This window comes from Rattus norvegicus, chromosome 8 (assembly GCF_021556685.1).
Source record: "Rattus norvegicus strain SHRSP/BbbUtx chromosome 8, alternate assembly SHRSP_T2T, whole genome shotgun sequence".
NCBI lineage: Eukaryota > Metazoa > Chordata > Mammalia > Rodentia > Muridae > Rattus > Rattus norvegicus.
In genome coordinates this window covers 67,067,834-67,095,387 of record NC_141541.1, presented here as the reverse complement: position 1 = coordinate 67,095,387, position 27,554 = coordinate 67,067,834, and the positions used below count along the sequence as shown (strand labels likewise).

The window sequence follows — 27,554 nt, the reverse complement described above, 5'->3', positions numbered from 1 at the left end:
AATGTGGGTCATGAGTTGTATTTGTAACAGTGTGTGATCAACTCCATGTACTCCCTAAAGAAAATTTTCCATTTCTGGTTTCTGGGAACAAATTGACAATTTCTAAATTGGCCATTTTCATGGCCATCTACAGCTAATGTTTCAATCATCCTTTTTATTATTAAATTTTAAAAATGGGTATGGGCGTTTTGCTTGCATGTATGTCTCTGTGTACTGTGTGTGAGGCTGGTGCCCTCGGAGGCCAGAAGAGCATCACATACCCTGGACTGTAGTTAGAGACATTGGTGATTCTGAGAATCTTCCTCAGAAAGAGCAGCCAGTGCTTTTAATCACTGAGCTGCATCTCTAACCCACCCACCATCTTTCTTCAAGCCACAGTCTCATACTGCTCTGCTATTAACTCATCTCATTTTGTTTTTTGTTTTTCAAGTCTCTAGGTGCATTTAAGAAATTGACTTTCTCTTTTCTCCCATCCCCTGCATGATAGTCAGCCAATGTTTTGCTGTCAGTCATTGAAACTTTCTTAGGTGCTGCATAAAACACAGATTTTATAAGGTAGTATATGGAGCCCATCTGGAGCCTTACTAGCCAATGCTGAAACATTTTCACATATTAGAAAATTATAATAAATTATATAATAAAATGCTGAAATAACTTTATAGCTATCTTTAATTATGATAATTGCTTTATCATTCTACCCATCAATATCAATTTTTTGATAAATTTTTAAAGTTGTCCAGAGAATTCATCATTCTTATCATTATCTAGAATTTTAATATTTTAAGAGAAAATTTTTTTAGATTTTTCTATTTTATGTGTATGAGAATTTTGCCTGCACATCTGTCTAGGCAACATATGTGTGCCTGGTGTCTGTGGAGGCCAAAAGACGACGTCAGATCCTCAGGAACTGGAGTTATGGATGGCTATGAGCCACCACATGGGTACTGGGAATCAAATCTGGGTCCTTCAAAAGCAGCAAGTACTCTTACCTCCTGAGCCAGTCCTTTTTGTTTGTTTGGGTTTTTGTTGTTATTGTTGCTGTTTTGATTCAGGGCTTCTCAGTGTAGTGCTGGGTGTCCTGGAACTCACTCAGTAAATCAGGTTGGTCTCACACTCAAGGATCCACCTGCCTCTGCCCCCCGAATGCTGGGATTAAAGGTATGTAGCACCATCTCCCGGCAAGCCATGTCTTTTGGTAATATTTTGTTTGTAATTTTCTCTTCTAAAAATGAAGTTTAGGTACATTTTAGTGCACTAAAATGCACAAACATTAAGTTTACTGTTCACGAGCTCCATCGGTTACACCTTCTTGTATAAGGACAGAGTATTACCATCATAGTTGAAAATTTCTCCATGCTACTTCTCCTCATCCCTTTACCAGTCTGAAAGCATCTGCTCTGTGAGTTTCCAGTTTGCTTCACATAGAAGCGTTCATACCATCTGTTGCAGTTGTAGAAGGCTCATTTCACAAAGCAGAACATGTTTAGACTTCATCCATGTTGTATTTATTAGCAGCTGACTTTTTAAACTGGTGCTATTGTATACCAGACTTCTCAAAATGATAGGACCATTTGACATTCCTGCCGACATTGAGTATCTGGCTGCTGTGTATCTGAGGCACAGGTAGTTTTCCAGTCTTTATAATTTCACCCATTGTGTTTAAGTATACAGTCGTAATTCTGTATGGTTTCAATTTATGTTTCTATGGTGACTAGTGATGCTCAGTACTTTTCTGTCTGTTGACAGTAAAGATAGTCTAATATCTTTGTGAGATTTTTCTAAAGTGTTGCCTTCCTATGTAGATAATACGTAAAATAGCCATTTCAAGGAGAATTCTTAAAATCCTGTCTCAGGGAGTTTTCTATTTGTTGATACCCAAAAGAAATGGACAATAGAAATAAAAACTAATATCAAATATTGATAGAATTTCGTGTTTTATGTGTTTAGAAGTAGCTAAATTTTAGCTCTTTATCATTTCCATTTTTTTCTTTCCTCCTCCTCCTCCTCCTCCTCCTCTTCCTCTTCTTCCTCCTTCTTCTTCTTCTTCTTCATCTTCTTCTTCTTCTTCTGAGTTTCTTGTTGAAGTCAAAGCATTTTGGGAAATGAATGTTCTGCTTTGTATTCAACTATTGAAGTTTATCTTGAACAGAAAATCCGGAGATTGATTCAGTTCCTAGAAATAAGAAAATTGTAAACACAAATTATGGAAAATGGCTAAGTACCTACATAAATTATTCACAAAAGATTTTAAGATTTCATAGATGCTGCATCCTTGTTATATCTAGGCACACATTAAATTAGGTCCACAGTGACACTACTAGTGCACAGCGAATGTGGATGGTCAAAATGTCACAAGGCGGGGATGTCATTCTCCATAATTTATTTACTTTTTGTTTGGTTTACATCCTTATCGAAGTACCACCTCTACAAGTCCCTCCCCCACTTCCCTTCTCTAAGGAGAAGGGGTAGCCCATCTTGGGTACCACCCTGCCCTGGGACATCTAGACTCAGCAGGACTAGGCATATCCTCTCCTACTGAGGCCCAACCAGGCAGTCCAGGTAGGGGAAGGGGATCCAGTGTCAGCCAACAGAGTCAGAGACAGCTCCCGTTCTAATTGTTAGAGGACCCATATGAGGACCAAGCTGCACATCTGCTACAAATGTGTAGGTTGTCTCGGTCCAGCCCCTGCATGCTTTTTGGTTGGTGGTTCATTCTCTGTGAGCCCCCATGGGTTACTTGACTCTTTAGGACTTCTTGTGGTGTCCTTGACCCCTCTAGCTCAGTCAGCTCTATTCTCCACTCTTCCACAAGAGCCCCCCAAGCTCCCCCTGATGTTTATCTGTGGGTGACTGCACCTGCCTCCATCCACTGCTGGATGAAGACAGTTATTAGGTTCTGTCTGCAAGCATAGCAGAGTGTCATTAATAGTGTCAGGTATTGGCACTGTCACCTGAGATGGGTCTCAAGTTGGGCTGGTCATTGGTTGGGCATTCCCTCAGTCTCTGCTCTATCTTTATCCCTGCGTATCTTGTAGGCAGGATAGATTTTGGGTTGAATGTTTTGTGGATGGATTGATGTCACCCTCCACAGAAGTCCTCCTGCCTGGCTACAGGAGGTGGACCCTTCAGTTTCTACATTCCCTGCTGGTAGGAATCTCAGCTAGGGTCACCCCTATAAATTCCCCATGGCTTTCCCTGTCCCAGGTCTCCAGCTAGTCCCAGAGATGCCCCTCACTGATTTCCATTCTCACTTCCAGCCCTCTCCGAGCCCTCTCCCCTTATACTTGATCTACAAAGGCCACTTAATGTAGAGCTACAGGCATCAGTGACTGCAGAGGAATTAGTTTTCTTCAAGGACAAGCTTCTTGCTGTTTTCCAGTCCCAAGTGGTCAGCCCTAAACACATGCACATATATACAAGCAACACTAAATGGGTTTAGTAATATGGATATGTGTATGAATGTATGTGTAGAAATAGAGATGAGTGAGTGAGTGTGTGCATTGGTTGTAAACAAAGGAGTTAGAAGGAGAGGTGATGTAAATATGTACTCATATGAACACCTCAGGAGAAAAACGTTAAATTAGGTTAAAGTTTGAATAGCCAGGATTTGGGAGGCTGGTCACTATTTTTAAATTTTCCTAATTTTTATTTTATTAGTGTTCTTGAGCTTAATCTCATGGCAGATGCAGGTCCTCAATTTATCTATGAATTTAAAAAATATTGTTTTACAGCTGAATAATCCATAAGGCAATTAATTTTTAAAGCTACTGTGCTAACATTTTAAATATATAATTATATGATTTATAAAAATGCAAATAACTGAATTCTGTGGTCTAAAAGTTTGTCGATATGTGAGTAGCTGCCTACTTTTATTTTCATTGTGTCTTCCCTTTCTATTTTAAAGTGCCTCCTGAGTTCTTGAAACAACCTGCTAACATATACGCTCGTGAATCCATGGATATTGTATTCGAATGTGAAGTCACTGGGAAGCCAGCTCCAACTGTGAAGTGGGTCAAGAATGGGGATGTAGTTATCCCAAGTGATTACTTTAAAATTGTAGTAAGTATTTTTTCAAAGAAGAACATTTTATTTCTGAAACCTTCAAATGTTTTTATGTGTACAGAAAAATATCATAGAATGTAATTATTTTTAGCCTGTAGAGAAAGTTGCCCAGAAGTGTTTTGGTACTTTTTATGAGAGTACATAGCAAATCAGTGACTGGACTAGGGTTAAGCCCACCAGCAGTCTGGTATCGAAAATGTACCTCTCAGCATTTTATGAGAAACGCAGTGTGTGCACGCCAGTGTGTTTTCATTCCCTTCACAACTATTTTCAAGGAGCAGGTACCCCCCCCCTCCCTCTCCCTACTCCCTCACTTTTCTTCCTTCTGTTCCTTTCTCCCTTCTTCCTCTCTACTCCCCAGGGTCTCACTGTGTAGCTCTGGCTGTCCTGGAACTCACCATATAGGCATGGCTCATCTGGAACTTAAAGAAATCTACCTGCCTTTGCTTCTTGAGTAAGTGGGGTTAAAGGCATGTGTTACCATATCCAGCTTTGTCTTGAAGTATGGAAAGATAATCATTTTGAAAAGCTTACCAAATATAACAAACCCTCCAAAACTTTATAAACTTATTAAAAAAACTATCATACACATTCCCTTCAAAGTAAGAATGACCTCATGCTAGCATTACTAATAACAAAATCCTTTCAGAAAGTGAGTACATCATCACATAATGCCCTTCATTTAATTTGCATGTATTTGTTGAAGGAATTTTCAAAGTGGATAAAAGCAAGACATGGTGATATTTGCCTGTAATCCTAGCCCTCAGAGAAAGAAGGAGGAGGATAATGAAGAGACTTGAGGCCAGACTAGGTTATCATTGAGACGGCAACAAAACTGTAAATGCAAACAGTGTTAAGTGTGAAGCTATATTGATATCTCAGTCTGTAAAGTACTTGTCATGTAAACATGAAGGCCTAAGTTAGTCTCCAGGAGAAACCCAAATGAAGTCTAGAGTTGAAGAGCCACACCGTGGAGATGGAGGCAGATGGATCCCAGAGGCTCATTGCCAGCTAGCCTCACCTAACCAGTGAGTCTCCCAGATCCCAGTGTGAGGAAAAAAGTGTCAAATGTATTAAGAATCCTTTGTCAAAATTGCATTTTAATTATATGTATTAGGTATATAGTATATATTATTGCCTATTAATGTTATCATTTTCTAATACCATACTAATAGGATTATTTAGGTTTTAGTAATAAGTATTAATGGCATACCTTAAGGTCTTTACTCAAAACTAACTAAAAAGCTCAGAAGTAATTACAGTGTTTTAAAGACAGTGTCATTTTATAAATTTGTCATGCAAATAATTCATTTTTGTGGGAGTGTTTCTGAAATGCATAATCTCATGTTAACAAAAAGTAGTTTCTGGGTCTTAACATTAAAAACCAATCTGTTGTGATTAAATTAGCATTTTTATTTTATCATTATTTATATGTTTTTATATTTTAAAGCAACATTTATGCTAATAATAATATTTCTTCCTTCTCTTTGAGAACATATCCTTGAGGTTTTAAACTCATATTTATTAATTAAGTCATAAAATGTTATATGTTTTTCTTCCTTAGAAGGAACATAATCTTCAAGTTTTGGGTCTGGTGAAATCAGATGAAGGGTTCTATCAATGCATTGCTGAGAATGATGTTGGAAATGCACAAGCTGGAGCTCAGCTGATAATCCTTGAGCATGGTAAGAGGGGAGCAGCAGTGAGTTGGAGGAGTTTGTATTGTAAACACCATTACTCTAGGGTCCCTTGTGATTGCTAACTGGCTTGGTAAAGCCAGCATGTGACACAACTACAAGTAAAAGAACAGCAGTCTAAATCATTTCTGTCACTTAAAATTATTTACCGGGGCTTAGCAGTTAAGAGCACTAGTTTCTCTTTCAGAGGACCACATGGTGGCTCACAGCTATCTGTAACTCCAGTTGCAGGAGATCTGATGCCCTCCTCTGATCTCTTTTAGTACCATATGTGTTGCACATATATATTCAGACAAAACATTCATACCCATTTCAAAAAGTCTAAGGAAGGGGGATGGAGACATGGCTCAGTGGTTAAGACCACTAATTGCTCTTCCATAGGACCTGGGTTCAATTCTCAATACCCATATGGTGGCTTACATCTGTCTGTAATTCTAGTTCCAGGGCTTCTGACACCCTCACACAGACATGCATACAGATACAACATCAATTAACATAAAAACAATAATGATAATAAAAATAAAGTAATTTTTAAAAAGTCTAAAGAAAAGAAAAAATAAAATTACTTAGAGATACATTTTCAGAGACCATTAAAAAGAAGTTGATATTAAGAGAAAAACTGAGTAAGTCCTACACAAGTAAATGTTTATCACAACCCATTTATGTTAATCTCGCAGATTTGTTTCTGCATCATAAAGAAAACTTCTTAATGTTTACTTTGCACTACTTGTTTTTTCAAACTAAAATTAGTGTACCTTTTCTGATTATCATAAAAATACTTGTTTATTTTATAAAATAAATTCAGTCAACATTGAAGGATAGAAAATAAGAGTCAAATCAGAGGAAACCACTGTAATTTGGGAAAAGAAAGTTTAATAATGTATAGAGTTTTAATTCTGGAGAGCATAAGCATTTAGCTGTAAGAAAATACCTCTTATAAATAGCATTGGCATATAAAACAGTCAACAGTGGCCTTTGGGTAAGGATAGTGTCTGCAGAGAAAGATCTGCACACGAGACTGAAATCTGGACATTATACAGAGAATGTGGCTCTGGTTTTCTAGATGACAGAGAAGTGGATACAATGCTTTGCTGTTGAAACGTCACACTTACTTTTGAGGGTCTGAGGAGAGTTGATCAAAAGTTGGTATCTCACCAGAGGCTTTTTCTGCAAAAGCATCCAAGAGGTTGCATGTTGGGGAAAGACATTTGCTCTCAGAATCTGCACATGGGAGCCAAGAATAAGTCCTCTCCTTCTATAATTGGTATCTCCAGTGTCTGTGCTGATATGTGTAACATATGAGTCAGCTGAGAAAAGGAAAAATTATACTAAAAGCTTTTGGCTTCATTTTTGTTAGGCAGGAAGTAAAACCTGAATTTGGAACTGGGAAGCGTTAGTTTCCTGACATACTCTAAATCCCACCTCCTAGGAGTATTGCATTGGAGCACACAGATAGGGATATTGTTTCCTAACCCATGTTCTTGCAACATTCCCCCATGTACATCTGTCCATGCTAGCAGTTTACAACATTGTTCATTGTTTAATGTATGTGCACTTTTATATGACTTATTCTCCAATTACATTTAAGTTGTCCTTTTTGTCATTTTTTATTGCTATTATGAACATTGTTACACTGAACCTTTTTTTTTATGATTATATTCTCATACTAAATTACTGTTGTATAACAGATTGGTGAGGGTGATCATTTAGCAGCCAAAGCTTTCTCCTTTTTTTCTTCCTCTTTTCGTTTTATTTTGAGTATTTCTTGTGAAGACTTGACAAAGGCAGCATTTTGGATATCTGTTCCTGAGTCAGGTACAACGAGGTACGAGTGTAGCACAGAGGTTCCTCTGTTAACTATAGCTGGACCTGAGGAGCTGTATGGCAAAGCTGGCACCTACAGTACCTTTTTACTAGAGCAGCATATAGGATTTAGAGATGCTATCTTTAAAAGTACACTGGAACGTAATGTTGGAAAAGGTGTAAAATATCTGAATGGCTTTTTTTCACCCTGCATTTCTACTGTGATTATACCTTTCTCCCATTTTAGCAACTTTCAATTTTGTAAAAATAAAATTTACTGAATTGTGCATTAGCTGAATGAGTAGAGGAGACAGGTTTGTTTGGCAGTGATTTTCCCAGTAAACTTTGGAGGCGTTGAGCGTGTTCATCCCCACCTAAGCCCTGGGGCTTCAGTGTGTGTTTGTGATTACTACTATAAATCTTACTTACCACTGTTTTTCTGAGTGTGTTTGGTGGTATAATAATTTTATTAATAGTATATGTTTTTCTCTGATTTTTGAGAATATTTATGGGCTTTGGGAATTTTTTTGTAATTATATTGATGATACACTGGTAAGTCATGGGTTATTAGGAGGCTATAAGTCCCATGTTTATTAAATTTGTGTTCTATTTTTGCATTTTATTTTTTATTTGCTTAACAAATAATTTATCTGTATGTATGTGTGCGAGCTTGCCTATATGTGAACCATATGCTCTTGGAGGCTAGGCTTCAAATTCCTTGGAATTGGACTTAGAGATGATTGTGAGCTGCCTGTTGTGGATGTGGGGAACTGAAGCTGATCCTCTGCAAGGACAAGTCCTCTGAGCCCCTGGGCTGTAGATCTCCAGCTCCTGCTTACTTATTTTTGAGAGCGGGAAGGTGGTATGTGTCTCGCCGTATTACCCAGGTATCAGATTCCTTGGCTTAAGGTGATCCTCTTGACTCTCTCAAGATTAGAAGTGTAAGAAACATTTGCCACCATACCTGGCTTTTAATGTTTTAATTGTCTACAAGTTAATGTTTATCATGAGGTTATGTGTATGTCTGTGTGGGTATGCACATCAGAGTGCAGGTGCTCACAGAACCCAAAGGTGTCGGATCTCTTGAGCTAGTCTTCGAGTGAGTGTGAGCCACCCAACGTGGGTGCTGGGAACCAAACTCAGGTCCTCTGCAGAGCTGTGAGTGCTTTCTGTTGCTCAGCCATCTTTCCTGCCCCCTAACCTTTTGATTTTTAAGACAGATATTTATGTAGGAAAGCAAAAATTTAAGGACCTTGGGGGGGAAAGCAATCCATATTTTTTACCCAGGAAAAGTATTCAAAAATGAAGGTGAAATGACCTTTTCAGAACAGAAACTGAGAAAAATTATAATAGGAAAAGATAAAGTAATAAAATTCAATGAATGAGTTGTTTTTCTATTCCTAACAAATTTACTTGATGACGGTTAGACAGGATGTGAATAGGTTTGTAACTTTTCCTCACTCTTAAAAAGTTATAAATCGGGATTGGGGATTCAGTGGTAGAGCACTTGCCTAGCAAGCGCAAGGCCCTGGGTTCGGTCCCCAGCTCCGAAAAAAAGAAAAAAAAAAAAGGAAAAAAAAAGTTATAAATCATTGTATCATTTAATAAAAGCATGTTGATAGTTTCATCCTTATAATTACCAACTTTATCCTTTGTTTTTCTTTTAGGAGTGCCTGTCCACACTACACATATACATATATGCACAATTAAATAAGCAAAATATAATAATTTTAAGAAAACAGAAAAATATTATTTAAAATATTAATATCTAACTTTGTGCATTTCTGTAAGGGCAACACTTTCTTTGTTGCTACTTGTTTTCATGTTGCTATTAGCAGTTTGGTTTGGTTTGCGATCTCTTCCTGTGTAAGTCAGATTAGTGGTGAGCTCACTACCCTTAGCCTTCTAAGTGCTGGAGTTCCATTGCACACCAACATGTCTGGCAACAGCAATTCTTAGTTTTAGAGACTCTTAAAATATTTAATTGAACATAAAATGGAATTACTTCTGAATTATGACAAATTAATACCTGTTTTTAATAATTGCCTGTTGAATGATTTATTTTAATTGTCAGTAAAATTAGTATAGCTTAGTAGGATGGTGTTGGGCTACATTCCTGTAACCCTAGCACTTGTAAGTCAGAGATAGGAAGATCCAAATTCTAAGCCAGTCTGGGACTTCACAGGGAGAATATATCTCAGTTGGCTAGATGGATGGACGCACGCACGCACGTACTTACACACATGCATGCACACACATGCACGCACAAATATATTAAAGGTAGCAAAACCTGAGGGAAAATATCATTAACTCTTCATTGTCTTTCCATCCTGTTTGTTTACCTTTAAAATTACCTTTAATTTTTCTTTTAAGACTGAAATGTAATAAACATAGAAATATACTTTTTTTTTTTTTGAGCTGGGGACCGAACCCAGGGCCTTGTGCTTGCTAGGCAAGCGCTCTACCACTGAGCTAAATCCCCAACCCCAGAAATATACTTTTTAAATATATATCCTGTTAACAGGCAGTATTTTGTTGCCAAAGGGAAGAAGGACTGATGAAAGGAAGTAACATGAACTTGTTTATAGTAAAGGAAATTCACACTTTACCAACACATTAAATGACTTCTAGGATATCGTGGCCGCAGTAGATAAGAATACATACTGCGTATTATGAGTGATTGTTTTTTCATTTTATTTGACTGAAATATTGGTCAAAAATTCCATATAGTTCTGAGGTTATTGAATGATAGATGTTCTGGAAAAAGTGACTAAAAGCTTGGCATGATTAAAAGTTGGCTAAGTAGCAAGAAATTATTAGTCAGTAGTGGAATATTTTAAATCTAAAACACTACTTGGCAAAGGCTAGTTAGTGTTGATCAAAGGGTTAATTCTCATTTATTCCTTTGTTTTTGTACTAGTAATTACAATTTTAGAAAAAGGCTTATTCCAGATAACTGGTATAATTTGACTCTTAATTGTGCTTTCTGTATCTAGGCACATACAGACTCTTTGTTTATGACCCAGACATGCCTGGAATTCACTACATAGCCTAGGCTGGCCTCAGATTCACATCCTTCTGCATCACATTCCCAAGGGCTAGGATTACCCAGGTACTGCCACACCCACCTCAAATCTGAGAACTCTCTAAGATTATAGATGTATCCAGTGCCAGTGTTTCTTCTGAGCCTGACTTACTGATCGGGTCAGGTACCAAAATGCTGTGCTTTTAGTTTTTTTAAATGTTTAAATGTTAGTTTTTTTTAACGGTATTTTTTTCTTTTTAATCACTTCATATATCCCATGAAATAAAATCATTTTAGGAGTATAAGTTTATTGTCAGGTGTGATTTTGTTTTTTATTTGATTTTATGTTTTTTACTTTAATCTTATGAGTGCTTTTGCCTGTTTTTAACCCCCTAATCTCTTTTCAGCCCCACAAATGAAAATGAAGTTAAAAGATTTAACTATGAGACAAACTTTGAGGTTATTCTTTAAGTAGAAGTTAAAGAAAACTACTTAATATATTTATATCATTTAAATTTGCAAAATAAAATAATCCTTTATGACCAGATTGAAAGGCACCTGAAGTGTCCAGATGAAATTAACCTTGCACTGTTTTTTAAAACACCTAACACGTGTTCACTGTCACAAATAAGAGCACGTGATTGACTGATAACAAAGCAGATGTACCTGCTGCCTCTGCCCTCAGCTCACTTTCTACAGGTAGCCTAGTTACCAAACTTAGGGGAAAATCCCATATGCCTTACAGACGTGTGGGCTTGCGCTAAGTGGTAAGATTGAAATAGCCAGGAGCAAACATGATCTTTGGCCCTCATGGAACATTTATCTGTTGGAATAGAGAGAGATTAACCAACTAAAACAAAATAATTAAAACTTTTGTGTCTGCTTAAAAGAAATTAAAAAATGCTTTATGTTGTGGATTGAATATAGAATCAATCTCCAACAGGCGTGTATGTTTGAACACATGGTCTCAACCTACAGTCACTCTTGGGAAGTTGTAGGACTTTTGGACATGGGCAAGGCTGGTGATACAGGGATGTGGCAGCCTTGCTAGAGTTGTGGCCAGCCATGTGAGGGAACCATCTTAAGAGCCCCCACCACCTAAGCACCAAACTAGTCCCAGCTGCTATGCCTTCTCTGCCATGAAACTGAGCTAAACAAATCTTCCCTTCTCTAAATTATTTTCACTGTGTATTAATATTTTGCCCCAGTGACAAGAAAAATAGCCAGTATACTCTGATAAAGAATTATTGGAAACCTCTCACTCAGTAAAATACTTGCCATGGGAACATGAGGACTGACATTGAGATCCCTAGCACCCACATAAAAGTTAGGGGTGGACAAACTAGATAAGATGGATGAAGCAAATAAGTGCAGGCTGACAGGAACCGGATGTAGATCTCTCCTGAGAGACACAGCCAGAATATGGCAAATACATAGGCAAATGCCAGCAGCAAACCACTGAACTGAGAATAGGACTCCAGTTGAAGGAATCAGAGAAAGAACTGAAAGAGCTGAAGGGGCTTGAGACCCCATATGAACAACAATGCCAACTAACCAGAGCTTCCAGGGACTAAGCCACTACCCAGACTATACATGTACTGACCCTGGGCTTCAATCTCATAGGTAGCAATGAATAGACTAGTAAGATCACCAGTGGAAGGGGAAGCCCTTGGTCCTGCCAAGACTGAAGCCCCAGTGAACGGGATTGTTGGGGGGAGGGCGGTAATGGGGGGAGTATGGGGAGGGGAACACCCGTAGAGAATGGGAGGGGGAGGAGGTTAGGGGGATGTTGGCCTGGAAACTGGGAAAGGGAATAACAATTGAAATGTAAATAAGAAATACCCAATTTAATAAAGATGGAGAAAAAGAAAAGTTAGGGGTGGAGGTGTGACCCCGTAATCTCAGTGCTGGAGGAGCCAAAACAAGGAATTTCTGGAACTTACCGGCTAGCCAGTTCATTTCTCTTGACCTTAATCTCAGCAATTGGAAACTTGTGGCACAAAAACTGCTGTAAATTTGAGGCTAGCCAGAACTACACAGTGAGCTCTAGGCCAGCCTGAGCTAACTTTATGAGGCCTTGTCTCCAAAGGTGGAAGGGGATGTCTGTGGACTCGGGAGTGCTGGTTTTTCTTCCAGAGGACCTGTTTGTTTTGGTTGGTTGGTTGGTTGGTTCGGTTTTGGATTTTCCAGAACCCACATGGCAGATCACAACCTGTCAGTCCCAGGGGTTCAGATACCTTCTCTTGCCTTGAGCGCTACATGTCTGTGGTACACAGACACACACATAACAAAAGACCTGTGCATTTAAGACAAAGGGGGAAATGTTGAGGATAGAGTGGGAATTACTTTAAGTAGACATTTTAGAGGCAGGTTCTTATTAAGGTAGTTAAAGTACTCAAGTTGAAACCCAGAGGATTTGAAGGAGTTTATATGCTCTTTTATGTACCCATACATATATTTACATTCATATATAAACTTTCCATCTACAGAAATAGTGTTTTCTGTGATTTTTACATTTCCCAGTATTTTATGGACATGTTGGCCCTTACTTATTTATTGCTATAGAGTTAATCGTATAGGACAATGAGACATGTTTTTGAGTTCTTATTAACAGCATGCTTTTTTTAAGTGCAGCTGAAGAATAATTTACCATTTCCCTGAGTGTGATGGTACCATCTTCCAATTCCAGCATTTAGGAGACAAAGACAATAGGATTGCAAGTTGAAAGCCAGCCCAAAACACATAGACTCTCATATAAGGAAAAAAGAAAGAGTTTAGCATACATTTCAACAATCTGTGAATAATCATTTATCCTGAAGGTATAGTTACAAGCTGTGTAAAAGGTTCATATTACTTAAAGTAGCATAAGTTTGAAAATAACCAAATTAATACAATCTAAAAGAGAGTACTTTAAAACATTTTTAAAAAATGTATGGAAAATATCTTAGTTAGGGTGACTGTTGCCATGATGAAACACTGTTACCAAAAGCAGTTTGGGAGGGAAAAAGGTTTATTTCACTCACAGTTTAACTCCATATATTTTACTTTATATAACAGTTCACCATCAAAAGCAGTGAGGTTAGGAACTCACACAGTGCAGGAACCTGGAGGCAGGAGCTGATGCAGAGGCCATGGAAGAGAGCAGCTTCCTGGCTTGCTTCCCATGGCTTGCTTGCTTATAGAACTCAGGACCACCAGCCTTGGGGTGGCCCTATCAACAATGGGCTGTGCCTTCCCCTATCAATAACTAATTAAGAAAATAACCTACAGGCTTTCCTATAGTCTAGTCTTAATTGACACATGTTCTTAATTGAGTCTTTCTCCTCTCTGATGACTCTGTCTAGCTTGTGTCGAGGTGAGATAAAAACTAGCCAGTGCAATATCCAAGTTACATTATTGACAAAACAAACTGAGCTGGATGTGGTGGTGAGTACCTGTAATCAACATTCAGAAAAGGACAAATTGTAGATTTGGAGGCAGCCAAATTAAACTACTAGAAATTATACATGTAATATTTAATCTACATGTAATGGTTTATACTTCAAGAAAAATTTATTTTTTATTTCTTGAAGCAATGCTATGGGAAATAAATGTAGGTTGCATATTTGACAATTGCTTCTAAATGTTGGACATTGTAGCTTTTTTTTTCATGATAACGAATCATATCATACAAATGGTAAGGTAAAGTGTAATTTATTAAGCTATTAAAAGTAAATTTGACCCAGGCATGATAACTCATACATGTAATCCAAGAATTTGAGAGGCTAAAGTAGGATGATTAACGTAAGCTCCAGGCCAGCTTGGCTACATACTGCGTTGAAGTCCAGCCTGGGATAAATTGTAAAACGCTGTCTCAAAAACAAACTTTTATTAAACCAAGAAAAAGAATCTTTTAACTGAGTGTATGAATAGAGATTCCTAGCTATCTAGCAAAGACCCTACTATGCAGACTGATATGAGCGGTGATGTTGAAAAAAAATTCAGAGTCTAGCTGAATAGATCTTAGTTATTTAAGTGTTTAGTTTTACAGACTTGGAGATTCAGCTAAGTGACTTGTTTTTGTTTTTGTTTTACTTTTTAAAGTATTTAGCATGAAAGAACTGGTACCTAGATTCTCAACTTCAAAATTTTGCTACAGTAGCAAGTTTTAATGTTTCTAAGACAAAAGCTCATGTGAGATTTTTTTCCCCTTTCACTTTAATTTAAAAAAGTTTTAAGTCAGTATTGTGCTTATATTAGTGACAGGTTTGGTCAGCCATCATTTTGGAAACATGGCTGAGCACCAAGTAGTGGTGATGACTATGGTTTACTTCAGTCATTATTACCAAAGTACCTTCTGTAGCTCAGGAGTGTCAGAGTATGTACAGTATTGGTGTGTGGCCACCCTACATTAAACCTGAACACAGCAGGCAGCTCAGCTTTAGAATTCAGAGAGCTGTGAATATAGAAGGGAACATCTCAGGGAGACATATGTAAACCGGATTCGTTAGCACTTAGTTATGTGAGGGGAGCACAGTGCGTAAGAGGTATACTGACTGGGTTCAGGGAGGAAAACAGGGCGTCTCTGAGAGTTATTCCGTACCAATTGTGTGGGATTTAAAGCTCTCAACTAGGGGTTGGGGATTTGGCTCAGTGGTAGAGCGCTTACCTAGGAAGCGCAAGGTCCTGGGTTCGGTCCCCAGCCCCGGAAAAAAAAATAAATAAATAAAGCTCTCAATTAGCCAGAACATTGCTTTAGTTCCTTAGAAGTCTTACCTGGTAATAGTTTGTCAAATGTCGGGTAGATATTCCTGCAAAAGAAGGTAGAGCCAGGTCTGTAATTGATTGAGTCAGTGTGAGGGAGAAGGGCTATTTAAATCTAACACTATAGATCCTTATTCTTTCTGGGTTATGAAAGTTTGTCACCATTATGCTTGAGCTATAATATAATGCATGCTAGTTTTAGGTAACTTTGGTAAGGTTGACATATAATTAAATTATACTTGGTTTAATTTCAACATGAATTTCATCTTTACCAAACTCACAGAATTTAAGACTAGAATTTATGAAACTAAGGTAGCAACTTACAGTCTCAGTGATATGTTTTGGTGTTTGGTAGTTAAATTGCAAAAGCCCTGCAGATGACCTTTCCAGACTTAGAGATAGCTAAGAAATTTTCAGAAAGCAAACTTAAATTTTAATTTGATGGTATTATTTTGTTATAAAGGACTATGTTAATTGGAAACTATATTTAAATGATACTGAATTATACAGTAGGGTTGTAATTGGCAGAATATCATTTGGGTCGGAAAGACATCGCTGACAATCTGGATGCTTGCACTGATCTCACGCAGTATCATTCTTGGGTCACTGTGTTTTCATTTTAGATTTAAAGTGTTGGCATTGAGACTGTCTCCCAATTGATCATACTCATGAAACCACCAGAAACAAGGACAATAAAATTTGAAATGCCACTGAGAAATTTTTTTTTAATATTAATGCATTTGATACTACTGTTGCCTCACAACTGTAATATTGTCCTAATGCTTCAAATGTGTACATGTTTTTTAAAGGCAAGCTCTGTTGGCATAGTATTAATGTCTGAGTCTCTTTATACATGTGTACCTGAGCATATACTCTCCAAGTAATAAAATAGCTGTGGCTTTTTTCTGGATTCTGGGTTTTTCCTAAGATTTGGTTTCTCTTCCGCTCATATTCAAAAACTTTAGTTCATTAAAGTAGTCTTGTAAAAAGATCTTATTAGGCTTTCTTGAATTCTTTTGCTTTTTATAAATAATGAAGAGATTTTTTTTAAAAAGCTAAAATGTGGCTTCTGAAGCTGAATCCTAAAAATGCTAATGTTCTCTCAGATGCAGCGTCATGAAAATGTGTCATGATCGGAGGTAATGTAAACCATTAAGCTCCTTGAAACAAAAATAAAAAATAATTTTTATTGGTCAAAATAGATACTGAGTAGAACTACCTTTACACATCTTGTTTAATGTTCTCTGGGGTATTGGGAGCTTATCTGGGAAATAGCGTTTTGATCTAGAATGGAAAAGAGCTGTCTTTCTAGGGCTCACTGCTGAGGTGGGTGCGTCATCAACATCTGACACGCCTTTTAAAGTGAGTATTTTTAATGTCAGGAAAACGTCAGATGACTTCCTCAATACTGAATCCTGCACATAGAATGGGAGGAGTGTTTTATTTCATAACTTCCTTCAATTGTTATGTACGTCACTTGTTTAAACTAGCAGTTCACTGTAAGAATGCACACGTAACAGTAGTAATGACAACCAGAGTGCGCACCTGGATCATAGGATGACCTCTCAATAGTGAAGAGCTCATTCTTCAGAGAGAGCTAGAAGTCAGTGGGTTGGTCCTTAGAATTCTGCACCAAAAGCCAGTACTCAGAATGCACAGCCTGACTGTTAGTGAGTTCATGGTCACATTGTATTTCTTCCCTGCAGTCTTCTGGCTGTCTGCCAGATGTGCTAAAGGGCACTGTGTGTATTTACCCAGTCTCAAATCCCTTCATTTTGGAAGTGTGTTATTCTCTTATAACCATTGAAACTGGGTACCAAATTCACAAACAACAACTTAGTTCAGCCTCAGACTGCTAGAAAATCCTGATAGCTTTTGAGGATGCATTCCTTCATGAGTCTCAAGCCTTCATGCTTCTCTATAAACAACTTCCGTAATTCAAGAAAGAGCCTTGCGTCTTCCAACTCACCAGAATTGGAAATCTCTTCATAGTCTAATACATTCTCAAATTTTTATGGCAGTCCTATGGATGTGATCTAAATACAATGGCTTATGAATATTAAACCACACTATTAGTTATGTTTTCAAATTCTATAGAGCTTTACCCAATTTTTGTCCACCTGATCTCCCTCATTAGCTTTCTGATGAAACATGAGCGCAGATGTGCTGAGTTCTGAGTTACTGCTTGCTGCTTGTATTGTCAGAGCAGGATCTGTGACTTACCTCCCTGGTGGATGACTGTTTCATAAACTCCAAGGCACTGTAGTACTCTAAGGTGCAACCTTTCAGGTGTTAAAATATGAGAAAGTACATCTCACAATCAAGAAAATACAGATTGTTTTTTAACTGCAGGAAACACTTGTTTTCTCTTGGTCATTTTGCCTTCGATTCTACTCAGTCAGATCAGTATGGTTTTCTCTTAATTGCATTGTTGGCCATATATTTTCTGCACCATTGTCAAACTTTGTCATTTTCTTTGATGATTATCAACGATAGATAGCTTTTTACTTATTGACATTATTTCTGCTTCTCTTAATTTGTTTCTTTTTGCTTTATCATTCAGCCACTCTTAAATCCTGATACATTTCGGCAAGTTTTCTTTTACCCTCAACACATTTAGGGTTGTTCTCCTCTCATCTAGCTGGCTTGATTGTATCTTATATAAATACCTCTGAGTGTGCAGGAAGTTTTAGGCAGTGGGTGTTTTAGCACACTGTTAGGCATCAGCTCCGCTCATTCCATCAGTTAGGCTGCGCCTCCCTCTGGAAAGCCGTAGGATTTTGACCTGTCCCTTCCTTGTGATTGCACCGTGTGCTTTGTGCACTTTTCTTTCCTCGTGTGCAGTTGACATAACCCTGCCATTCTACCGCATTTTTAAATGTAAGGATTTGCATTTCTTTAGGTCCTAAAATGTTATGTTATAGTTTGTTATCATTGCTCTTGTTGTTTATTGTTATCTCCTCTTAGCCCTCTACTGTATAAATCACCTGCTGTCTGCTACTATTCTAGAAAAATATCTAGAATTACCTTCTAATGCATTTGTTTTAATTATTTATTTTTATTTATTTTAGGATTTTGCTTCAGGTTTTTCTTACTGAAATGTTTTTATATGATTTATTCTGATTAATATTTTCACTTCACCAGCTCTTCCCAGATCCTCTCCACTGCCTCACCTGCTCAAATCTACACTCTTTCTCTCTCTCTCTCTCTCTCTCTCTCTCTCTCTCTCTCTCTCTGATTAGAAAACAAACAGGCATCTAGAAAAATTATAATAAAATAAGATTAAAAAACAAACAAGGCAGAATAAGAGTAAGCAAACAGATGGGACAAAGTAAACAGATTCACAACTGGACAGTTTGCAGAGAGACCTTAGAGCACTCAGTCCTGAGTCAGGTGTCACCATCAGACCTCTTCCCAGGAGGAGACAGAAAGACTGTAAGAGCCAGTAATGAGGAAAGCCACCAAAGAAACCAAGCCTTCTAGACACACAGGACTGATACACATGTGAACTAAGAAAAGCTGCAGCAGCTTGCACAGGGCCTACATAGGTCTAGGCGGCAAGGGGTCCCCACGCTGAGAGAGAAGCAAACACAAACCCCTCTGTAATCAGTAACTGCTTTCATAGGAAAAATTAGTTTTCTTGACCAAGTCTCATTGGATATTTAAGCCGTTCTTAAGGACAGGCTTCATGTCCAGAAGTTAATGGTTAACACAATACGAATTCAGTGTTATTTTAGGTTTTTGTTGTTGTTGTTCTCATAGTGGTTTGTCTGTTTTGTCTATCTTAAGAGGTCTTTTGCTTATGTAGTGTGGTTTCCAGTTTTCTCTTTCTAATGGGATTTTTCTCTGTGTATATGTGTTCTTGTGCTTTTTCTTTAGCTCTTTTTTCCCTGAAGTCTACTTTCCCTAAAATTAGTGTAGCTAATAACTCCATAGACTTTTTTTAAATTGTTTTTGTTTTTGATTGGGATCAAACCCAGTGTATTGCACATGTTAACTAAGCACTGAAGTACTGACCTCTGTTTTTTTTGCCCAGTGCTAGTTTTGTTCTGATTAATGTTAACATCATCTGTCCTTTTTTGTATCATTCTGTGTCTGGTAGATTACTGTTTTAATGAGATAATTTTAGTTTTATATCATCATGCCTATAATCCCAGCACTTGAGAGGTCAAAACAAGAAGAGTGTGAGTTAAAGAACAGACAGCCTTGGCTGCATATGAGATCTGTCTCAAAAACCAAAGATGGGTTTGGAGGGAAGGAGAGAGCAAGGAAGGAGGTCTAAGGTTTGGATTGGTTTGTAAAACTAGGGCAACTTGTCACTTCTGTGAGCAAAAGGAGGACACCTTCTCTGGCTTAGGGTTCCCAAGGATACCATTCCAACTAATTACTCACTGTTTTCTTGCATTCTTCGGAGAATGTCTCACTTTTTCTCTCCTGCTCATTTGAAAAGAAAACTCAGATTTGGATATAGATTTCTGTTCTTTTGTTTCCACCAAACAACCTCCCCCCCTCTTCCTCTCCCCTCGCCCCTTCTCTCTCCCTCTCTTCCCCACTTCTCTCTTCTTTTCCCCTTCCTTCACTACATCTCTCTCCATGAATAAACAGTGTGTGTGGCTGCTGTTCCTGTGTGTATGTACTTTAAGAACTGAAATTCAAGCTTGTTAGGTAAACTTGCCCAGGATTGCACATCGAGTACAGCTGTTGAAGCTGGGATGTGACCCTCACCTGTCTAAGTCACAGAAAATCAGATGCACTTAAACACTGTAGATGAGATCTTCTGCCCAAACTCATTCATTTTACACATTATCACTTAAATTATTTTGCTATGTTAAGACACCTCTCTTTTGTCAGGATCAGATCTTGTGTGTCTAGAAAAGCCTGATTGATTATAAATGCCATTTTAGCTGCTAGTGTTCTTGGCTTCCAGCAGAAAGGAACTACCTAATGTGTTATCTAACCTACTTTCTATATTATGCATGCTGTGGTCATGTGACATACACAGCTCTTTTCTATTAGTCTGCAGGAGAGGGATCTGTGCTCACTGTTTGTACACTTATGTCATAGAGCTTTGGCAGCATTGCTAAACAGGTACCATTCCAGTATCAGTTGTCAGTGAGCACTGTCATTTAGTATAGTTTCTGCCCTTACTTTGTAAATATACTCTCTTAAATCAGTTTCTTCATCCGAGTTGTTGACTTATTATTACTCATATGGGTTTTATTTAAATATGATAAAGGGTCTTGAGCATATATTTGTCTAATACTGCCTAGGAGAATAACATTTACGAATATTGAAAACATGGCAAATGGTTTTAAATTAGATACACCTTATTACACTAGCATCAATATTATTTGAATACACATGACAATTTTAAGGATATTTGGGAATCACTTGCACTTTAGACGTTTTACTCTTTCTATTTCTAGACATGAAGTAATGCTGATGTAATAGGTAATGATTCCCAGGCTGAAAGCGGATGCCAAGTCTATCGCTCTTTCTGTCACACAAACCTTGGAAAAACACATCTTTCAAGTCTTAAAACTCCTATCAGATTTCCACAAGACAATGTAATATTCCTTTCTTTCAAATAATACATAACAAAAAAGTGTGTGTCAAGGCTGGAGACATGGCTCAGCAGTTAAGAGCCCTGACTGCACTTCCAGCACCCACATAGTGGCTCACACCCATCTACAATGGTGTGTCTGGAGAGAGCTGTAGTGCAAACACATACATAAAATAAATACATCTTCTTTAAAGAGTGTGCCACTTCAAGTAAGCCTTACTTTTTAATCTTCTTTTAAAGATGTATTTATTTTATGTATATAATATCTACATGTACACCTGCAGGCCAGAAGAGGGCATCAGATCCCATCACAGATGGTTGTGAGCCACCATGTGATTACTGGGAATTGAACTCAGGACCTCTGGAAGAGCAGCCAGTGTTCTTGACCACTGAACCATCTTGCCAGCCTCCCCTCCCCACCTCTTTTACATTTTATGTGTGTTAGTGTTTGTCTGCACATATGTCTGTGTGAGGGTGTCAAATCTTGGAGTTACAGACAGCTATGAGCTGCCATGTGGGTGCTGGGAATTGCACCCAGGTCCTTTGGAAGAGCAGTCAGTGCTTTAACCACCAAGTCATCTCTCCATCCCAAGTAAGCCCTATTCTAAGCGTAGGATCCTTGAAAATTATTAGACATTTTTCTACCTGAAAATCAGAATGTTAGAATTAATAAAAAAAAAATACTTACCTGAGCTTTGTTAAAAAAAAATTATTCTTGTCCTGACGAATGTTTGTAAATTAGATTGTGACAGTGTATGAAGATTCTTCTCAGTCATAATTATACAGCATTATTCCTTTACTCTAACTTTTGTCTCTATCATATTCAAAACTTGGGAATAATGATAAATTTTATTATAAGATGTCTCTGTCATCTCTTATGCATCTCACTACCAAGCTGTGAAACTTGTCCAATACCCTGAAAGACACCACTGGGAGCACTGCATACAGCTTGAAGTCATAACTACCGCATACTTTCCAGTGGCTCCTTTATGTGACAAGTGACTCTCAGGAGCAAAGGATATGTGGCTTTTCTCTTGTCCTATTACTGTTTTTATTTTTAATAAAGTACTGTGACTAATAGCCCAGTACAGTTGTTTCCCTGACTGAGTGCAAATGCTTTTCCCGCACCTCTTTCATCTATTGGAGTAGTGTTTTATTGAATTCTAGTTGTTGCTCTGTGCATCTCAAAAGCTTGTTTGTTTTTAATTGCTGCTTTTCAGCTGTTTGCTGTAGGGAAAATGAACTGTGCTTTCAGAATTGTGGAATAGGACCCAAGAGAGAAATTCTCAGGATGAGTACTGAGCTGTGTGAACTTTAATATACACAGTTTTTGGCAAATTTAGAATGGCATCTCTAACAATTTGATTGGTTTTCCAATGGCAATTATAAAAATAGCTTGTCTCCCCTTGCTGGTGTTGTGAAGACATTGCCTGATAGATACACGGAGGAATGACCGGGTGTCTTTAGGTTTTTGTTAGACATGGTACCAAATTTACCAATGTCACAGATCTACTGGCTTTATTCTTAAAATGGTGATGCTCTTAGGGAAACTGTTCCTACATTCATTGTGAAGAACCTGGCTGTGATTAAGAATGTTCCCTGTAAGAATACCCTTAGGAGGGAATAGGGAGGCAAAGTTTAGAACAGAGGCATAAGGAACACCCATTCACAGCCTGCCCCACATGTGGCCCATACACATACAGCCACCAAACTAGATAAGATGGATGAAGCAAAGAAGTGCAGGCCGACAGGAACCGGATGTAGATCTCTCCTGAGAGACACACCCAGAATACAGCAAATACATAGGTGAATGCCAGCAGCAAACCGCTGAACTGAGAATGGGACCCCCGTTGAAGGAATCAGAGAAAGGACTGGAAGAGCTTGAAGGGGCTTGAGACCCCATATGAACAACAATGCTAACCAACCAGAGCTTCCAGGGACTAAGCCACTACATGGACTGACCCTGGGCTCCAACCTCATAGGTAGCAATGAATAGCCTAGTAAGAGCACCAGTGGAAGGGGAAGCCCTTGGTTCTGCCAAGACTGAACCCCACAGTGAACGTGATTGTTGTGGGGGAGGGTGGTAATGGGGGAAGGGTGGGGAGGGGAGCACCCATGTAGAAGGGAGGGGGAGGGATTAGGGGAAACCGGGAAAGGGAATAGCAATCAAAATGTAAATAAGAAATACTCAAGTTAATAAAGATTTAAAAAAAAAAAAAAAAAAAGAATGTTCCCTGTAACCATAGAAAGTAGCCTGGAATGCCTAACAAGACTCTGTCATTGTTTTGACAATGCATTCATCTTTTAGTTCCTGACTGAAATATAATGTGATCATTCTCCTGCTGCCACAGCTAAAATTGGTCTGTATTACTGCCATAATTCTCTGCTATTATGTGTCATGAGCCCAAGTAAACCCTTTCTTCCTTAGTTGCTTTTGACAGGTATTTTTCTCACAGCAACAAGAAAGGTCCTCAGAATACTAGGCAACTGCTCTACAGTTTCCAGATGACCTTTGTCCTCCACTTAGGTGGCTTTATTTGTTGTACTTTTAGTCAGGGTCTCCTTGTCTAGATACCAAGTCTAGTATAGAATCCAGGTTCTTCCTGTCTCACCTCCCAAGTGCTGACAGGTATGTGTCAGCAGCCCCTCCCCCCATTTATGTGTGTTTGTTTTAACTGTAATTATCCTTTCTTCTTATAGTGGAAATAAAGTATTAACATCAAGAAATTAATAGCATATCATTTATCAAGCAAAATGTTGGATAATTGAAGTTCGCTTTGAATACATTCTCTCACCTTTTCTTAAAAGATACAAACTATCCTTGAAGTCTGTACTTGTGTTTGTTGTACATAATTACTTATGGTTAGTACCACAATCCAGCATCTTTTATTACTGTATTACTTCTTTGAGAGAAATTACTTAATAACTTTTGCAGTATTTTTAAAGCACACACAACTATAATAGAATATTGAACTTACTTCTGCAGTAAACAACCAGACAATAAACAAAGTAGACAAAGAATATAAAAGAAATATTTTAAACATTTTGCAAGCATTCGAGGATCAAGGTCACTATGATTAGGTATCAGAATACTTCCTGCTGCCCAGGGTGGGTAAGGGCACCCTTAGGTCTGGAGCAGGGAGCAGATCACCTACAAGGTCACAGAACTAGGTGGAAGAGTCAGGTTTAGAAAGGCAGTTGGAATTTACAGAGCAGGCTACGTGAGAGAAATGTACAGGAAAGAAGCTCTGGAGAGTTGTAGGAATTCATTCTCCTCCACTCTTTTGGAGCACCATGTTGCATTTATGTTCTGTCTGTCTCTTTCAACTGGTCAGTTCTGTAGACTTCTGATCTATAATATCTTCAACACTTACAAAGTTTTGGTCAAAGTATAATGGTCTCTGATTGTCTTATGATTATGCTGATGTGATTTTTCTTTCCTTCCGTACAATGGTAAGTGACCTTGACATGCTCCTGTGTGAGGAGTGCGTGATGTTTGTTGGTCTGCCTTGCTGTTCGGTCATGTTAACCTTGATGGTGTGACTTCTATTCTGTCTCCATTCTGGTCTCCTCTGATTACCTGAGTATAAATGCTCTGCAGGATCCTTTTAAAAACTTCTGTCTACTTTCTCTTATACATGTCATTCCTGCTTCCAAATGTCCTGACAGCTCCTCAAAATCAGTTGATTTGTGTCTTTTCAGTCAGCCCCTTTGAATTACTTAGGATTCCAGAATTTCTTCCATTAAATTTACTTTCCTCTTATCTGCCTTATTTCGTAATACATTTTGATTTACTTAAAATACTTTTTTGTTTAATACAAAATAGAATTTATAATGTCCTGTTTATTATTTGAGAATAGTTCTTAAGCCAGGTATGGTGGTGCATGCTTTTAATCCCAGCACTCAGGAGGCAGAAGCAAGCAGATTTCTGTGAGTTTGAGGCCAGCCTGGTCTACAGAGTGAATTTTAGCCAGCCAGGGGTACACAGAGAAACCCTGTATAGAAAAACCAAAAACTGGCTGAGAGATGGCTCAGTCATTAAGAGATGGCTCACTGACTGCTCTTCTAGAGGTACTGAGTTCAAATCCCAGCAACCACATGATGGTTCACAACCATGTGTAATGGGATCTGATGCCTTCTTCTGGTATGTGTGAAGACAGCTACAGTATACTTTTTTATAATAATTAAATCTTTTTTTTAAAAAAAGAGAGACTATAAAAAAAAGAAAAGAAAAACAAAAAACCTAAAATCAAACAAAAAGCAAACATCTGTGTAAGGAATGATAAAAGGACTATGCTTGGAAATACTTTGTAGCAGTTGGGAATGTTGAAATTCGGTTTTAATACAGATGTGGGAGTCTCTTCTAGCCATATGTTACACAAGTTTGTGAAGCAACGTGTTTGGCATCATTGCATGTCCTTATTTAGTGTGTGACTGTAAAGACATCGGTATTGATCAGCCCTCTATCGTTGTGGTAGAATGCTTGTGGAAACTACCTAAAAGAAGGAAGTGTGTCTGCTCATGCTCGTAGAGTTGTAGTCCATGTAGCACTGTTGCTTTGGGCTTACTGCAGCCAAGTATATCTATCATACGGAGAGTGCTAGCAGAGCTTGTTCACGTCATGACTCCTGGGAAGTTGAGGAGAGGAAGACAGGGAAAGGGTTTAGGAGAGAGAAGAAAGGAGATCCCAAGAAATATTTCAGAAGATATGAAGATACCAACTACATTCTACTGAAAATAGTTAAATGTAATAGAAAGTGAGGGGGTCCCTGCGGGTGTCAGGGACCACATAAGAGATAGGAATGAAAACTAGATTAACTTTATCAACCTGGATCAGACCTCCAGGAGTCTAATGCCAGGTGGTTCATTGTCAGCATGTTTAAAACATATGCAATATGGGAAAAGGTGTCCAGGCAACAATCAGTCCACTTCCAGATGCACAATAAAGCTTAAGATGTTGACTACATAGAAACTCTTTCAAAGTACATGTGACCATGAGGGTGGTTTCTATAGATAAAAGGCCTAGAGTCTAGTGTGGTCTCTGACCAATAGCAGACATGAGGGATCTCCCCTAAGGTAATGGTCTAGAGAGGGAGAATCTGGGATATCCTTCTGTGATCTCCCCTAAGGATGGGTAATGGTATAGAGATGGAAGAGTGTGGGATAAGCATTCTGGAACATTTGGGTGAGGACTGCCTCCATAGTTAGCGAAAAAGTCACCAGGTCATTAACAGCCTCTGCTCTCAGCTTTCTGGGTGGAATGCAGGTATTTGATTTCTCTTCTCCACAGAGGAGATACCCCTCATGATTGACATTCCTGGTTCCCATAGTGCTTCTCTTGAGTCCAAGGCCCTCGTGCCCTCTACAGGAAAGGAAAACGTTAGTTCTTCTACTTTCACACTTGTGCTTGTTGTAAGTTGTTTTTACAATTGGCTTACTGTGCCTTTACAATAAAAAGCATGAAGTTGACTACTCAGCATGGCTGAACAACTGAGCAGCTTCCAAGCACAGAGGCTCTTTTCAGTAGGCTCTCTGCAGTACAGGATCTTGGGTGGTATTTAATCTAGGATGCCTGGAATGGATTACTGTTTCGGGGGGAAAAGATTCCATGATTAAGATTTAGAAGTGTTATTTTTCTCCTGTAGAATTGGCTCCCATGTATCTCTGTGTCTCTCATATACACACAGTCTCTCTCTCTCTCTCTCTCTCTCTCTCTCTCTCTCTCTCTCTTTCTCCATACGTATGGTATGCTTTGTAGCAGTTGGGAATGTTGAATCCTTTCTCATATCCTTACTAACGTATCATAAATGTGATGGTGTATGGAGTGTACCTTTGTTGGCACTCATGCATTATGTAAATCTCACCCAATTCTAGGCAATGTCACCATGAACATCCCTGAGACTTACCAATATAATAGAGTTCTTTACATGAGGAAATAAAGGGTTACAGAGAAAGAACCTTTCCCAGACACTCTCTTGTCTTTTGAAGGAATTTAGAAATTTAAAAACACACACACATTTTGTATTTCAAAATGAAAATTTAAATGTGCCTACTCACACCTCACTTCACTGACTTAAGTAGGTGTCAAGTTAGAGTGATTGGATCCTCTTAACCAAGGGCAACATGTCCAACACAGAATGTAATGATTTCAACCTTTAAAAGCAGCTTCAGGTGTGTGTCATGTGTTAGTTAAGTGAAGCTGTCAGTCCCAAACTGGCCTGTGCCTGTTGCTATAGACATGCAAACAGTGTGAACAGAGAAGTTGAAAGGTTCATTCTTGTGCAGTGAGCCAGAAAGATCCAGAATACAGCATGGTAGGGTGTGTGCCATGACACAACAATATCACCCTAGGCTGGGAAACTAGATTGGGATCAACCCATGGAAAACCGTGAGCCTGGTGCTGAGGTTTTCAGGCTTATGCTGTGGGAAGTTTTGGAGCAGAGTGAGTGATCAGACCTTTGAACTCTCAGAAGTAAATTCTGATGGCAGAAGGACAACGAAACAGCATAATTTTTCAAAGATTTTAATCACATATATTTGGCCTCAAGGTCTGTGGTTTCACTTAGACTGTGAGTCTGTGATGATTGATTGACATGTATAAAAGTCTTGGAGTAGTTTCCAGACATTTTAATTTTGTGGAAGTCTTAGATAGGTTGATTTT

The 27,554-nt window shown here is 38.4% G+C and overlaps 1 protein-coding gene across 16 annotated transcripts in view; it reads left to right on the top strand.

Moving 5' to 3' along the window:
- The window catches only part of Neo1 (neogenin 1), a 152,660-nt gene that overhangs the window by 66,623 nt on the left and 58,483 nt on the right, over nucleotides 1–27,554 (top strand). For all 16 annotated transcript variants that reach the window (XM_087563924.1, XM_087563915.1, XM_087563923.1 and 13 more), the window contains 2 exon segments: nucleotides 3,905–4,059; nucleotides 5,627–5,747. In XM_087563924.1, the coding sequence (XP_087420050.1) occupies nucleotides 3,905–4,059; nucleotides 5,627–5,747 (276 nt within the window).